The following is a 17410-nucleotide window of genomic DNA, read 5'->3' as shown; positions in this document are numbered from 1 at the left end:
TTTACAGTGTTGTAATACTTTACGAGGCCGAGATGACATCATCATCAACGCCAGAGTGATAAGGAGCGTGGCGTGCACTCATTGCTTTTTATCATAATGGTACAAAACTCATACCAGACATGCTCGTGATAAAAAGCGGGCCCAGAGTGTGTTTTATGTAGGCACATCAGACTGTACAGCAGTATATTGCACTTTACTTTTATGTTCCCAACAACCGCTTTGTTTGCTCTCGTGGTTTGTATGTGGGGGAGCTCAAACAGAAAGTAAAGTGACGCCAGCATTTCCTTTTTTCATCTTGCTCTCATGTGGTTGTTGTAAAAGCTGGTCTGTACATGCAATGTATGAGGACTTTGTTAAATTGAAACCATTGTAGAAAAATACTATGCTGGTTCACAAAAAAAAAAAAGAAATGTGTGGTTTCTTTTGAAATTATGTCATAGAAAAATTTTCACATAGAAAATTTTGTTAAATTACGGTTCAGCTTTATATCTTCACCTTCACACCAAGTAGACTCTCATCTCTTGGTGATGATTGTGGGCCTGCAATGGAAGTGACTAAAAGTTCATCAGTTCAAGCATGCATATGGGTTTGCAGGGCTGTTGCAGGGGATTGTGTCGTGTTTGCTCAACTTGGTAGAATTTGCCATTTTCTCATGCATGGCACAATGCATAACAGTGCTAAATAATATGCCAGTTGAATTTCAATATTGCATGGAGATGCCATGTTATGGTGGTTCCACTAGTCCATCCCACAGAAACTAGAACAGCTTAGTGTTGTGTTTAGTTACAGCGATATGTATAACTGATGTGATAGGCATTAATGGATTATTTGCCTCATGTTGCTCAATATTGTTACGTGGCCCAAGGCGAGAAAGATGTAAGGACGACCAAGGCACAGCACACAGGTAACTGAAAGCACACAGGGCAGAGTGGGAGAGCACGCATGCCACCGAGACACTTCATTCACATCAGTGTCATGTGCATTATCTGTTGCAATTTTTGAGGGTATGTGTTTTCTTTTGTACAGGGTATATGAAAGCAGCACACGCAGTGAAGTTGCCAGTTTTCCGGTCCAGCGAATCCTGTTCTGTGCAAGAGGCATCCAGGGTTCCGCCGAACAGAACTGTTTTGCTTTCACCTGTTCTCATGGAAACAGTGCCGAGGAGGCCATCTTCCAATGCCATGTCTTTCGGTGCACCAAAGGAGGGCCTGCTGCAGTACACAGGCAAATATTCTTGTGTGTTTTAATAGGTATTAAATATAAGCTGCTTTTGCATGCCTTCGCAGTCACCAGGTGCACAACCGTAAACCTGTCGGATAATGTCAGTCTGCACCTGTGTGCTGCTGCGGTAAAATTCTTGATGTTACCTGACTAGAGTTATTTAATGCAGCCTTTTTTTTTTTACCATCATCAAAATTAACTGAAGAGTTCAACTTTTGAGGCACATGAAGTAATCAAAACATTGGTGGTACTACATCTAGTCTTTTATTTTTATTTTTTGATAAAGTGGTGACAAATTATTGAAAATCTGATGCTTCAGAAACAAAAATGTTGAGCAAGTTCGGCGCTAGCTACGCTACAGTCGAAATAAATGGCAAACATGCAGCATAGACTTGGAGGATGGAGTTCTCAGCTTTTTTATTGCTTACACTTGGGGCCAGGTTCCTTAATCCATCGGTTTTGGAATGCATCACGCATTGTATTTGGAATCAGGGTACAAATATAGCTTGAATTATTGTTCTCGCTGCTCCTCAAGATAGCTGCGGCGACCTTCACCCAAGAAATCAACATTTCGATGATCTTGGGGCTGCATAGCTTGTCAATGCATGCACAAGCAAAAGAGTGTGTGGCTGTGAATGTGGAAAGAAAGCGAAGGCACAGAAAGGTCAAGTGGTCTCCTCGAAAGTGAGAGTCGAGCTCTCGAGTCAAGGTCTCTCCATGTCGCATGCACTCAGGTTCGGCCCACTTGCAAGTTTGGTCGCTAAACATGTTGTTCGACCAGAATTTGTTGAAATTTCGAAATTGACAGCTGGGGCATCGTGTTATCCGGAAATGTATGAGCCCGAAGAAAAACACTGCAACTCTGATGGTTGCCTGCGAGTTTGAGCGTAAGAACTGGGAACCTATAAACGAGGTTTTACTGTATTAAGCCACCATCTATCTGTCGTTGGTGCATCTGGTGCAAGTAGAGTGAGGCCAGTTTTTTTTTTTTATTGTAGTTAGTTCATGTGCTGCTTTGAACTCTGCTTTTTTTTTTGAGGGACGGGCATGATCATGGTGATGATGATGATAAAATGCTATGAAGCTGGATAAAAACTTGCTGTACTTGGATTGTCCTCCGCAGGGTGTTGCAGAGCTTTGCTGGCGCATTTCGTCGAATGCCACGACAGCCCCCAGGTGCCCTAGGAGGCTCACCACCGCTCAGTTCTGTTGGGACAGGAGTTCCCAACAATGAGCAAGTGCACACCTTTGAGGCTTCCCTGGATGTGCGTGAAGAAGACACACGTGTGAGTGATTCAACGACGAAGTGTGGGATAGTGTTATGGCCCATTTCTTGGTAGTTTGTAAGGCAAGGGATAAAACTAAAAATGGATTAGGCTTTTTCAAAATGGAAGTGCTTTTACCTGGATGCATACCGTAATGATGTACAAGAATATTGGCCAATGAATGAGGGCTATGAACTAGCACCAAGTCAATCTTGCATGCTCTTCTTTGTGTGATGCACCATGTTTTCTACTACCTGCTGTAACTGACTTGTTTGTTATGTTCCAATTAGGGCAATTTTTCAGCATGTGCTCGAGATAAGGACTGCTTCAAGTTCCGCTGCAATACAGAGAAGATGGTGCAAGTGACAATCCAGCAGACAACTGCCACCCAAGAGCTTGGCATTGAAAGGTGCCCCTTTTCTGTGGCATTTCATATACTTTGCTACTCTTCTCAGCTTACTGTATTGGTTGGTCTTGGCTGTGGCGCTGACCAAGCACTTTAGATGTAGACGAACCAGACCTTCAAGCAGTGCTTTGTCATTAGTGATGAGGGCTTTGTTAAATCTGTGAAATCAGTGCATAGAAACCATAAAACCTCTGCACCAGTGATGGCTTGAAGGGGAGGAAAAGAATGTCTTTCTTTGCTAAACAAACAGGGGAATAATTGTAGAGCACCTCATTATTTGACGCTCTGTGGAAATGAAGCACTGACGAATTGAGGATAAAGTTCTTTAAGTAATGAGTGAAGAATTGGTGTCAGAAGGAATGTACAAATTTTATGTTAAATGGAAGTAATTAAATGCATAGGCTATGCATGGAAATGAATGAAAACGTTAGAATGAAAAAATTAAAAGAAAATCAGGGAAGGCTGTCATATAGGTGACATAAAAGTGTTTTTTTGGAATTTCTTTGCTTTCATGGCAGGTGCTTTGGCATGCTTATTTGCCCTGGCCGACACGTGAAACACAGCGATATGCAACTGATTGGCATGGTGAGTATTGTAGAATTTTTGTTCAGAATATCCTAGTAATTCAAGTCCTTCTCATTCATGTATGTATAGGAGCAGCTCAAATTTCCTCTCAGGTGTCATCAGCATCCTGTAGTATGCAGTCCTGGTTACCATATTTTCCAGTATATAAGTCGCACCTATGCATAAGCCGCACCCCGCAAACTGTAGCTTTTGTGAAAAAAATCGCACATAAGTCGCATCAGTGTATGTAAGACGCACCTGTTTATTCGTACCTGTTCATGGATCCCTGCGTTAGAGTGCGACGAGCACATGCTTGCAGCAGCTGCCGTGCGCAGACGGTCCTCCACCTCTGGCCTGTGTTCCTTCTCTCCGAGGGCTGCCTTTTTTGTGTGAAAGCACTTCTAGCTGCACTCCTCGGGTTTCAGTGGTAGTGGACACCTCAGTTGCGCTTTGAGGTATGTGGCGGTTGTGTCCACCTGCAAAAAGTGAGCTTTTTCACAATATTTCATACTTAGCAATGCTAAACCACCAGCTATTTTGTTTTGTTGGCTTCATCAACTGGAGCACTATTGCAGCATGGCTCCTGTACCGAATCATTTTTTTTTTTTTTTGCTCGCGTCAAACTGTCTCTCTGCTGCTCGGTTCCCATTCTCCAGCACGTATTTATTTATTTATTTATTTATTTATTTATTTATTTATTTATTACAATACCTTCAGGGCCCCAGTGGGGCGTTACAGAAGGGAGTGGATAAAAAAGTAAAAACAATGCAGCAAAATGAAAACAAAAAGTAAATGGAAAATGTAATGTAATACAGCAAGGAATGAAAAAAACGTAAGCTTGAACAAAATACAAATCAGATTACGTAAGAAAACAGCCTAGTCAAACACATAGTTTTCCGCGGCATTTTTGAATAAACAAGTGTCAGAAATGTCGGCAAACAAGGTGGGCAGGCGGTTCCAACCGCTCGCCGTCTTGGGTATAAACGAGTTAAAATATGCATTGCTTCGGCAGTATGGAATGCGTACCTTGTGGCGATGATCCGTGCGAGGTGATATGAACGATGGTTCAAATAGAAGATCCCGGTTTAGGTGATAATTGTGGTAGTAAATCTTCTGAAAAGTTAGTATTCGCGCGAGTTTTCTACGAAGGGAAAGGCTAGGAAGGTTCAAAGTATTTTTCATTGTAGTTACACTAGCAGTGCGGGAAAAATAGACAAAATAAATCGGGCGCTACGATTCTGTACTGACTCTAACTGATTAGTAAGAGTTTCAAGTCCCGGGTCTCACACAGAGCACGCATATTCTAATTTCGATCTAACTAAGGTTTCATAGAGTAGCAGTTTTAAAGAAGATGGAGCCATGGAAAAATTACGACGCAAGTAGCCAAGCATGTGGTTAGCATTGTTAACAATATAATCAACATGTGCCTGCCATGAAAGGTTAGCAGTTATATGAACCCCTAAATATTTATATGTGGTAACTTGCTCAAGGAGAGAACCTGAAATATTGTAGGGAATAAGATTTTCGTTAGCAGACCGGTGTGAAATACGCATGACCTTACACTTGTTAGTATTCAGTCTCATGAGCCAAATATTACACCAACTAGATACCTTATTTAGGTCACTTTGAAGTAAGGATGAGTCTGAAGCGGATTTGATTACTCGATAAATAACGCAATCATCTGCGAAAAGCCTAATTGTGGAGTTAATAGAAATTGGTAGATCGTTAATGTATATTAGAAACAATAGCGGCCCGAGCACGGAACCTTGAGGCACGCCGGAGGTAACAGAGCATGGTGAGGAATCAGCGTTATTTGCAGTGACGAATTGAGTTCTGTTACGCAAAAAACTCTCGATCCATGAAAAAATGTTTGGGTCGATGTTTAGTTTGCCGAGCTTAAAACATAGTAGTTGGTGATTAACAAGATCGAATGCTTTCTGAAAATCCAAAAATACACAGTCAATGAAAAATCCCTTGTCTAATGCATCAAATGAATCATGGGTGAAGGAAATGAGTTGCGTTTCACAAGAAAATGATTGACGAAAGCCATGCTGATGAGGGAAAAAAAACGAATGATTTCCTAGAAATTTAACTAGATTAGAATAAATGACATGTTCAAACAGTTTACACGGGACACTCGTTAATGATATGGGTCTGTAATTAAGAGCACAATGAGCATCACCAGACTTGAATATTGGTACCACCTTACCCACCTTCCAGTCCCCGGGTAGCTTTCCTGAATTCAAAGATTGCGAAAACAGTGCACACAAGTAAATGGAAGAATAAACACTTGTATTCTTTAAAAATTTAGAATTTATGTCGTCGATTCCCGAAGACGAAGAAATTTTGAGATTATTAATTAGACTTTCTATACCAAGACTGTCAAACACAATTGGGTCCATTAATGGATTCTGCACAGGCTGAAGAGAGGGCAGAGAAACAGATGATTGCTGTAAAAAAGTATTCGAGAAGGCGTCGTTTAGCACTTGAGGGCATTCTGATGAAGGAATGGCTGCGCCGCTTCTATCGTTCAGAGCTATTGCTTTATGCTTGGGACCAGAAATGATGTTCCAAAATTTTTTGGCATTATCAATCAACAAAAACGGAAGCGTACTCTGGAAGAAAACCTGCTTGGCGTTTCTTAAGGCTTTTCGATACTCAGATGTTATGGCATGGTACACATCCCAGTGATCAGGGCAACCGGTGGTTTTCGCTCTACGATAAACTCGTTTTTTTTTTACTTAAAAGGCGTTTTAATGCGGCAGTGAACCACGGGGAACGTTGCTTGCCTGATATGACGCGTAAAGGTATGTGTTTTTGGACGAGAAAATGAACTTTTTCTTTAAAAAGGCGCCAGTTCGTTTCCACAGTACGGTTATAAAAGTTTGGCATGCACTCTCCTAAGAAGATTTCGAGTTCAGCGTTAATCGACGGAAAATTTGCCTTTGAATAAACTCTGATATATTTGGGATTGGGTCGCACACGTGTGCTAGTATCTTTAAGGTCAAACTGGATGAAGGAGTGGTCACTGAGGCCTGGTAGAAATGCCAATGAATGAACTAGCTCAGGAAGCGTAGTTGGAACAAGATCAAGAATGTTAGCGCTAGTAGTGGTGATACGGGTTGGCTGGGTAATGAGCTGAGAAAAATTGAAGTCAGTGCACAGATTTATAAAGCCAATCGTGTCAGGTGACGAATCCAGAGTGGAAGGGAACGCGCCAGACCAAATTATTTTTGGCATGTTGAAATCGCCAAGTAAAAAGATTGGCGAAGAAGGAAACCTAACTAAAATGCGATTGAGCACATGAAGTTCACTACAGAAAGACGATGGAGCATTTGGAGGGCGATAGGATGCGCAGAAGATTACGTCTCGATGATTAATGCGTATAGAGGCGCATACAATTTCTAGTGAAGAAACAAGTGACACGTGTGAAGAATGCAGATGATCAGCGACCGCTATCAGAACACCGCCTCCTATTCTGTCTCCACGGTCACATCGATAAGTAATGAAATCCTTTTCGCAGTTTAGTATTTCATCATTAGAAATCTTTGAATTCAGCCAGGTTTCGGTGAGGACCAGAATGTCTGCATCGCACGTGTCCATGATAGTACACAGATCATCACGCTTGTTAACAACACTACGAATATTAGAGAACAAAACACATATGTCATTTGGAAGCTCATGACCACGAGCAGGTAGCTACGCGGTAGAAAGATTGGCAGGCAAGGCACTACCAACAGGGCTGCGTGGGGATGCTTGGTTATTGATATGATATTCACAACGGGATGCAACCTAATCTCATTGTAGCTCCTTCAACTCGTAGGAGGTCTCATGTTGAGCAGGAACAACGTCCATGAGGCCAAATGGAAGTGATGCCGATGGAGCTGACGCTGCAATCGAAACTTGGCTTGGAAATCTAACATGGCTTGACTGCATGCAGCAGCCGCTGCATTCAATTCAAAATTGGCGTGATTACGTGATTTTACCCATAAGATAACATTTTAAAAATAGCTGTTTTTTCCTATTTTACGCATTGATTTTTTTTTCAAACAGTTACTGGGCCCGGCACAAGATTACTTGTGGTTGCTGGTCATTTTTGGCTATAATTAAGTTGCGCCATTGTATAAGATGCAGCCACGAAAAATTCAGAAAAAAGTGCTACTTGTATACTGCAAAATATGGTATTTGCACTTATCAAGCAGCAGAAGTGTGGTAAATCAGGAGTTTGTATGCAATCACTAGGTGTGTCTGGTAAAAAAATGCTTAGGGAAAAAAGTAGACTCACTGCTTTATTAGCCATCATATTGTATGCATGCCAAGAAACTGATGTACATAAAACAAGGAAAGTGCTGCAATGGAGGCTGAGAGATTATGATGCTCTGCTGCTGACCGGAAAGATGCAGGTTCAATCTCGGCTGCGGCGGTCGGATTTCCCTGGTGTCCCTCTTAGCCCGAATCACTTTGGGACTTTAAACCCCATAAAAAGAAAAAGAAACGGGTAGCAAGCTACAAGAAAAAGATATGCCCTACCGTGGGAAAAATGGCCATATTTTGTGGGTTAATAAAATTGGACTGTATTGTTTTCTCATGATTTTTCACTGTTCTCAAGTTGTTGATGCACCTGAGGTCTTCACTGTGCTGTAAATTGAAAAAATTTTGTTAAAGCTGTGATAGTTTAACATCCTTCTTTCCCTGGTGTGTTTTTTCTTTTACTGCTCATCTTGTTTGGGATCAGTTGATACTTTTTCGTGTGTGATCATAGTGGAGTTTCTTCTGTTTCATTTCGTTTCACTTTATTTTGTTTTCTTGGCGGCTCTTTCCAGGTGTCTATGGCAAAGTCCACAGTGGGGACAGAACCAACAGCCTATCAAATCACTGGGCGCTGGAATCCCCAGGAGCCAGCATTTGAACTACTCAACACGGAGACCTCACGAGGTAGTTGCAGAGCCATGTTCATTGCTGTGTTTAGATGAGGGTCGAGAATAGGGGCAGCAGTAGTTCAGTCTGTTCTCATACTCTTCGTGCTAACGTCTCCTGGGTCTATCTTAAGTTGTTCTTTGTGTCTCTCTTTGTTCTGCCACTTATGATGATAGACACACGGGTGTATATGACAGTGGCCGTGGATTTGGTGGTCACTGGTGTGCGTGAGCCTGTGCGCTTTGTCTTTGAGACAAAAGCCAAGATCTTCCCCCAGGCAGAGAAGTTTTGGTACTTTGGACGGAAACCCTTTCATGAAGAGTTCTTCCTACGTCTAAGAGAAGTAAGGCCTGTTTCTTTTCTTGCTTTTCTTTTTGCTGTTGTGAAGAGCTGCTTGCAAATTTTTAATTATTGCTGCTAAAGCAAAGTGAGAATAACTGGGAAATATAACATGATTAAAATTGTGACTGAACTTGCAGCAGATAATCACAAAATTAGTACCACTGGAATGCATAATTTGGAATGTAAGTTTGAATGGCACCTTTTCATTTGAATTTCGAATAATTTGAACTTGGCCTATGCTCTACTTTCTTCTACCTCTGTGAGGATTTATTTTCAGCAAAGGCAATTTATTTGACTGAAGGAGCAGAAGTGGTACTGCTGGTCATTTAATACACCATCAGACCAGCTGGCAAGGGGGTGTTAAGTGCATTGATACTCAGACCTCTTCAGCATCTCCTTTTGCTTGCTCTGTGGTCTCTAAGAGTGCAGAAGAAGCAGTACCCATTATACCACTTGGGGCATTTTATTGTTTTGATTTCGAAGCACTGAACATTGAATTTATCGAGGCAGCGGTTAAGGCACTTTGATGTCAACATAATTGTGTAGGAGCTGCAAGCATTTGCTTTTGCACCATAAAACTCAATGTAACTAACATTAACAGTGGCCACAAAGGGCTTTTTTTTGTTCAATGTGCACTCATAAATGGCTACAATTTTCCTAACATGTTTTATGAAGACATCGCATGGTTTCATAGTGGACTATGCTTCTAGCTTAAAAAAACACAGTAGTGGTTTTAAAAGCCACATTTCTTTTTAAATTCCATATTCCATCTGTTCAGAAGAACATGCATTGAATGCTTATTTTGTATGCTCAGATGCACTTTTCATTTCATGTTAAGTGCACTAGGCTTTTTTTAATATTTTGGGTTTTTCATTGTTATAGTGCTGGTGCTGTCGAAGTACAACACTCTGTTAAAAATGCACGAAAGAGGAATCTGAACTCATCCTTTCACCATGGGAACTCGATCTACATGTTCCGAGCATTCTTAGAAAATTCGAATTATTTTCCTGTGCGGCCGATTTTCCTAATTTAAATCTGATCAAACGTCCCAGCTCCCGCCTTTTTTTTAATCAACGCTGAACTTAGGAGGAGTCAACCAACGCGTGGAGTACCTGTGAGCCAGTCCTGTGGGGGCTTGCTGCTCTGCCATCGGCGGAGTGATACGTAAATCAAAGAGTCCACGCGTATTTATTTTTGTTGGCCTGATTTGCGGCTATGTTCTCTGCGACTGATACTGTTTATTCACAGAAACCTAAAAAACAAAATAAAGCGAAAGCGAAGCCGCCACAAGACTGGCTGAAAGGCACTTCACGCAATTGTTGACTCCTCCTACCTTCAGCGTTGACTTCATAAAATGGTGGGAGCTGGGACGTTTAATCTGATTTAAATTGGGGAAATTGGCTGCGCAGGACAATAATTCGAAGTTTCTAAGGACGCTCGGAACATGTAGATCGAGTTCTCGCGCTAAAAAAACGAGTTCAAAGTTTTCTTCAATGCACTTTAAATATGAAGCAAAATAAGGTGTAAAGCAGCTTGCATCAATCTGTTTTTAGCATACATTTTTGTGTGGCATATAACAGGTGGATCCAGAGGAAGCCCGGCAGGGTCACCGCTGGGAGGTTGTGGGTGTGAGTAGTGGGAGCCAAATTCGACGCAAAGCAGCCCTATCTCTTGCCTTGGACCAGCACAGTCCTTGCCAGGAGCCCTCACCAGAGTCTGCATCGGGAGACATAGATTCAGGTAGATGCCTTCCGCACCACCACTGCTTGTTTTAATTTAACCTTCCTTCAGCTTGCTGAAGTTCCCATGGTTATTGTGTATGTCGGTGATGAAAATCGCACTGTTGGCTTGGTCAGTGTGGTAAGTAATGCATTGTTCCTCAGCTTTTAGTGAGCGAGTACTTTTGCATTGGTTTCTTGACAGTCTGTTGGCTGGAGCAGCAAGTTTGCCTTTGTAATGCAGATCTGGACGAGCCGCTACTGAGTGGTACCGGTGAAGTGAGCAAGGACTGCTCTGCAGATGAGCTGGAGGGCTGGGCCCAGGTTCTGAACCGCTGGCGACAGGCGGGCCTCGAGGCAGGGCCCCCCAAGACGTTGGGACCCCTTGTGAGAGCGGCAGGGGTGCCTGAAGCTCTCCGTGGCGAGGTCTGGCAGCTGCTGGCAGGTGCCGCCCAGGACCCGCAGGCAGCACAGGCTTACCGGTTGCTGCTGGCACGAGACTGCTCGTGTGAGGGCGTGATTCAGCGGGACCTGCACCGAACTTTTCCTGCCCATGAGTTCTTCCGCGATGCTGCTGGTCAAGATGCTCTCTACAAGATCTGCAAGGTACGCCATGCTAGATTGCATTCCAGGCTGGTTTGTGCACCACCCATTGCACCTTCTGCACCAACTTCTCAAGTCATTATTTGGCCTTTGGTGCCTCTATTTTTGTGGCTGTTTCTGCTGAAGGCCTGCTGTAAGTGGCAACACATAGCATCTTGTTCCTCTGTGCTTTGATCATTATTACACTCGACTGATGTATTTTTTGCCATGTTAACTCCTAATTTGCAAAATAAATAGTTGATAGTCACTTGTGTTCTCTGTATATATGTTCATTTAAGGGATATAGAGAAGTTGTAACTTAATAGCTAGTCCACTTGTCAGGTGTGTCATAACGGTACCAAATGTGGTGATATGATGTTTTATTTGTCAGAGGTAAGGGCTAGTTTTAGATAGAGAACTCAAACTTTGGGCTTCCATTTGGTGTTGCAAATGTCAACCTTTCGTCGTGCATTGCAGTCGAACCCGATTATATCGAACTCAGTTAAATTGAATTATCCTTTATGTTGAATAATTCCTGAGCACTGTAAAGCTGCAACGTGAACCTACTGTGTTTACACAATTGTAATTCGACTCGAATGTAAGTTGACCCCCCCCCATATTACGTTTACGAAAAAAATACATAAATAGAATACGATAGCACTATCCTGCTGCTGCCACTTATCACCAGCTGCTATCAGCTGCCACTTATCACCAGCTGCTATCAGCTGCCACTTATCACCAGCTGCTATCAGCTGCCACTTATCACCAGCTGTTATCGGCTGCTGCACGTGGGGTTGCCTGTTGGCACATTCCAAAACGAAAATGTATTACTCACTTGATTACTCGTCCACACTTGCGCCATCGTCCTCACTAGTGTTGCCGTCGTGATCACCACTGCGGTCCCACAGTACGTTGTTCTAACATCATTGTGCAGCGAAATCCCGCACTTCACAAACAGCCACATAGCCATATCACAACATCGCATGGAACAGCTGAAAATTTTGCCTCGCTGCAGCTGCCACATCTGTATCACCCACTGCGAATGTCGAACTTGCGGTCCCACAGTATGTCGTTCTAACATCGTCGTGCAACGAAATCCCGCACTTCACAAACAGCCACATAGCCACATCACAACATTGCATGGGACAGCTGAAAATTTTGTCTCGCTGCAGCTGCCACACCTGTATCACCTGTTGCGAACGTCGAACTTGCGGCCCAGCACACAGTTGTTCGTTTCATCGGCGTAAAAAAGGACAGTCGTCTTGAATGCGGCCGTAAACAATTGCCGGTCGCTTACTGGGCCCGAAGCGCTACATTAAAAACGTGTGAAATGCGGCCGGCAGTAGTTAGACAAAGAGAAACTACATGTGAGCGGTGTTGGCTCTTCGTTGGCTACCGACACTCCCTGGCGCCACTGCCGTTCCGAGTGGCGGTGCCGCCGCGATTGATACAGCGGTCCTTCCATCAGGTATCGACGCTTCCTTGAGCGCTGGGTGCACAATTAAAAGTAAAAAAAAAAAACTTTGAAAACTTGTTAAGAGAACACGAATGCGTTATCGGGCCATCGCCGCTTATCAGCACCACAATCTGCAGCCATGTGCGGGAAGTTGGGGAGGGGGGCGCCGGTTTGCTGCTTATCGACAGCCGCCATCGGCCGCCGCACGCGAGGAGGGTACGCCGGTTCTGCGCGTTGGCATGATGCTCAAGGCCAGGACCAAGAGCGATGCGACGGAACCGTGGAGCAAAAATGCAACCACGCTGTAGCATGCCTGATATCTCATTTGTCTCGCCTTTAATTATGGCGCCATGCTTTGGCTTCGATTGTGAGTCAACCCCCCCCCACTTCGGATTTTAAAGTTCTGAAAAATAGGACGACTTAAAATCATGTAAATACGGTATGTGCAGCTATATCGTACAAAAATTAGCAGTCACATCCGATAGATTGAACTTTGGGCAACACCGGGTGACTCAAGAAGCTGGCTTTCCCTCAGCACATTTCTGAAGGTTAGCTTTCCTGCATTGACCTTCGGACGCTATTGGTGCAGCATAGCACGCACAGGCCAATGGTAATGCAAATTTTCCCTGACGTTGGTGGTGGCTGCTTACCCAGCCAACCGGAATGTACACTTTTAGCCCGTGCGTCTGTTGTGCCCACATTGTCATGCAGTTGGTACGTTTGGTGCGTTATGCTGTCATCGACAGTTTCGCATGGTTTTCGTTGTCTGTGTGTGCGTGCAGTGGCAGCCACGAAACTGCTGAGCATTTCCTTTTCCATGAAACTGGAAATTATCAAGCGAGTTAAGCGAATTGTCAAGAAATTCGAAGTTGCTCGCCACCAACATGGATGGATTGACGAAGCTTCGACCACTTGCGATTGGAAAAAATTGGCGGTGGTTTAGCTCTGGTTAAACCTGGAGTGACGCGATAGCTACAGCTGGCCGAGTGGAACTTGGTCACGTGACCAACCATGTGACGAACCACGTGATCAGCCACGGCACTGCGCCGCCGGCAGCTGCTCCGCACCACGTGACCAACCACATGACAGCGTGGCGGCGCAGCCACAGGGTTGCGGCACCGTCACCGCCACGGCGCCACCACGCTGAAGGCTTGAAATGCTACAGTAATGTAGCTATCACTACAAAAGCAAGTCCCTGCGATGTTTGCAGAATGCGCTTCGGGTTCTGGTGACCTAGAAGTCCAATCGAAGAGCATGGATGACCCTAACTTTTTGCCATGTGGCTGAAGTTTTGGAACGATGACCTGATAGGCCAAGATCGCTACGTCTGTGCCTACCGCTGCAGTGTTAGTTCCAGCAACATTGTACTTCGCTTCTTGCTGCCGAACACAACGTCGATGTTTCAACCCTTTTACCAGGAGATAATCTGTGCGGTGAAGGTTCGTTTTAAAAAACATCTGATTGAACAGCTCCTGCAGAACTCGAATCCTTTCATGAAAAGTATGAACCGGATGAAGGGTTCAGCCTCACGACACGGTCCATTTGTGTGGCGACATTCATAATACTTGTACTACATGGCCTCTAATATAGGATGCAGGCAAATTCAGCAAAACCCTTTCTTGATGCTCGATTTCGGAGGCCGTAGCTGATACGTAGGTGCCACAAGTCTTATTTTCTGCAGTGTGGCTCTGGTGCCGCTGGGATCACACTAGGCCAATCCCACACTTGGTGGGATCACACTAGGCCCACCCACTGCCGCGCCACGCATCTACTCGAGCTTCCGTGGCTGCTGATTTCAATATTTTATGGTTGCATTTTTGTGTTGCTTGTTCAGGAAACAACTCGTATATTCGCTAAATGAGGACTTTAAGATAAAAGAACTTGATTCAACATTTTCTGTGTGAGCGCGTAATTCCCAGAGAATGCGCTGATGACGATAATTGCATCCCATCGCAACTGTTGTTTACGCCTGTATATGAACAGATACTGTTCATTTGCATGGCGAAGAAAATGCTACTGGTCTCTGCTTACCTCAAATATTTTCTTCCCTTAAGCTCAAGTTGTGGGTTTACATATTTACAAGGGTGTGCAAAATTGAAATTTTCGAATATGAATCGAATGCGAAAAATGGCTTCGAATATCGAATCGAATAGTATATCTGTTGAGTGCAAAAAAAAAATGTTTAAAAAACGATGAACAAGCAAATGTTGTTGCCTTTATTTTTTTCAATATATTGTATAGTCGGTGCAATTGAAGTAAACAAAACTAGTCTGTCTCAGCATCGTATAAAAAATTTGATGTGCACAGAAATGTATCCTGCTTGATTAGACAACATAACAGTATCCGATCTGTAATAAGGTCATGTAAAATGAAATCCATAAAATGACAAGACTGGCAACAAAACATAACATGATGGCTAATAAAGCCTTATTAATTCTTAGTTAAAAGGATAGAAGAAACAAATACCTGGGTTATCCGAAAGTCAATTTATAAAATGCCCCGTGGCCCCTGAAAAAAAAAAAAAACTGTTGTAAAATGTGGTAAAACCTTATGAGGCATGAGGCAGCTCCATCGTGCAAACGCCTGTAAGCCCATGGTGAGCGCCCATTTTCGATATGCTGGAAGAACAACGTGAAATCAAGCGAGGGGGAAACGAACGTCGGAATGGTGAGACTGCTTCTAAAAAGGAAAAAGAAATGACCAGCGACGCGCCATTCGGCGCCCGAAAGCAGCATGGAGCTGGGATTGGACTACCGGCGAATACGCGGGCCGACAGCTGCAGTTGCCAATCACTTGCGGCGAAGCTCAGAAACCGAAACTACGCGGCCAGCCTATATTTTTGCCTTTGCGACAGGGGCCCACCGAATGTTGTCACGCCTGCCGTTATGCCCACTTAAGAGGTCCGCTGGTTACAATGCACCATGCACCATGCGAGATTTTTACATGATCGCTTGATCTGTTATGACAACTCGACTTGCCCCTTCGGGAGCCTTACGCGAAATTCCACAATTAGGCTTTCCCGCATGCTATAGTTGACCAAAACGAGATGTCAAAGGTCACATTCAGAGAGTTATGAATGCGACAGGATGAATGCCATAGGTGTGGGCATTAAGTATGTAACATATTAAAGAAGAATAAAAAAGACGCCCTTTCACGTTGCGATTGTTCGAAGCGGGTCGTTGGCCGTCTTGTTCACAGCACGTGATATGTGCGAAAGCCCACTTGCGGAGTTTCACACGAGGTCAAGTCTAGCGGCATCGGAATGTGATCGGTCCACGTGATCAACAACGGAGAAGGAAAGGAACAGGACGTTCGTATTGTTTTCCTGGAACTTTAAACTCAACCGTGGGGTAATTTGCCCAGACATTGTGGTTTTTCCACGGTTGAAATGAAAGTCGGTGCGGTATGGATGCTTTACAGTGCGGAAGCATGGGTGCCGCCATATTTGGTCACGTGACCACTCCTTCACTAATGGCCTTCGGGCCTTCTCGTTCCGAGGGCTGCCAGCTCGCTGGCACCTGTCTGTAAGAATCTTTTTCAGCTCTCGCTTTGGGTAACGAGCTGTCAGACGACACAAAATTTTTTTGTGAGTGCGCATAGTACGTGTTGGTGCTGGAAAATGTTTTGTGCAAACAAGTTACTCATCTCCTTCCAACTGCCCGCATCGGTTCGAATGTGTCAACAAACTGCGGTCAGCCGTCTGTATGTTCGTATTTGTTAAATCAATTCACTGCCCAATGTTCTTTGTGGCCACAGAATTTGTTGTGAAACTGCATAGATTAAAAGCACAGCATTGCGTTCATTTTGTTTCTAGGGCTTGATATTTTTGCTGAACGGAGGAAAAATTGACAGAATTTTCGCCTAAATTGTATAAACGTGCAAAAGCAGAATTGCTTGAATGATTTCGACGACAATGAAGACAGAGAATTCTTTGTCTGCGTCTTCACACCGCAGATGTAAGTTGATGGAGACGACAGTGTGCAATGCACAACGCGAGAGTGTGTTGCAGTTTTAGCACGTGTCGTGATCGGCTGTGGCAATAGCCTAGTACTCTCACGCAGTGGCCAGTGAAGCTGATCTGTCCACGCCACCGCGGGTTTGCATCCAAGTCGCGGATATTTATTTGATTTATTTTTATTTGCTTCCTTCACTTGGCACAAACCAACATCGCAAGATCTTGCTCGGTGCTCGGGGTTTACCCATTGGAATAGGACTTTCACACTAATGTGTGTTCAGAGCTATTAAGAATATTCACCGCTGAGCACTGTGTACGAGATTTACACAACCGAACGTGCACACGCTTGTGATCTCCAGACGATTGCCCAGAGATTACCTTATCATTCCTTAATGTTCCGGCTTCCAAAGGAAAGGAAGACTATTGACAGTGTTCAAAGGCCGCTTTAGGAGCTTAGCAATGCTCGACTGTGCTTTCTTGCTAAGTATTAGACTGAAAACTGCTCCGTAGTTCAGAAACTGCCGATGTTGCCAGCCGGAATAAGCTGAAATATACGAAGTTCTGCAATGATAATTTCACCACTGTCCAGTGCATTGGTGTACTTGTGTAGACCTTTGCATCGAGCAAGGGAGTTGTCGAAATGCCTCCTCTGAAGACTGTCGCAAACCAGTTGCACTGCTGCTTCCCCAGTGCTGGTGCCAAGTGCTCGCGACAGTTCAGTGCTGACGCCCAGGTAGCACTTACTGCAAGGGTCTAAAGGAGCATAGATTATTTGATGTATTTGATCAGTGTTTGTCAAAAGAGAGTGAGAGCAAGGTTACAGGCGTGCATACATTGACTTTCCTTCTTCACACGATGAATTATGAATGTGTTCATACTAATAGCCACAAGCAAGCGACTGGAACAGCAAGCGACTGGAACGACCTTCCCCATGAAATTGCAGCTATCACCTGTCCATCAACCTTCCTAGAAAAAATTAAATCC

General features: G+C 44.0%; 1 protein-coding gene across 1 annotated transcript in view; it reads left to right on the top strand.

Moving 5' to 3' along the window:
- Positions 1-17410, top strand: part of GAPcenA (GTPase activating protein and centrosome-associated) — an 85249-nt gene that overhangs the window by 19529 nt on the left and 48310 nt on the right. The window contains exons 6-13 of the mRNA XM_077648343.1: positions 1027-1224; positions 2345-2507; positions 2777-2895; positions 3411-3477; positions 8280-8391; positions 8550-8716; positions 10296-10455; positions 10678-11039. Of these exons, the coding sequence (XP_077504469.1) occupies positions 1027-1224; positions 2345-2507; positions 2777-2895; positions 3411-3477; positions 8280-8391; positions 8550-8716; positions 10296-10455; positions 10678-11039 (1348 nt within the window). The remainder of the gene's footprint in view (positions 1-1026; positions 1225-2344; positions 2508-2776; positions 2896-3410; positions 3478-8279; positions 8392-8549; positions 8717-10295; positions 10456-10677; positions 11040-17410) is intronic.

The sequence above is a fragment of the Amblyomma americanum genome, chromosome 1 (assembly GCF_052857255.1).
Source record: "Amblyomma americanum isolate KBUSLIRL-KWMA chromosome 1, ASM5285725v1, whole genome shotgun sequence".
Taxonomy (NCBI): domain Eukaryota; kingdom Metazoa; phylum Arthropoda; class Arachnida; order Ixodida; family Ixodidae; genus Amblyomma; species Amblyomma americanum.
This window is presented reverse-complemented; position numbering and strand designations above follow the sequence as displayed.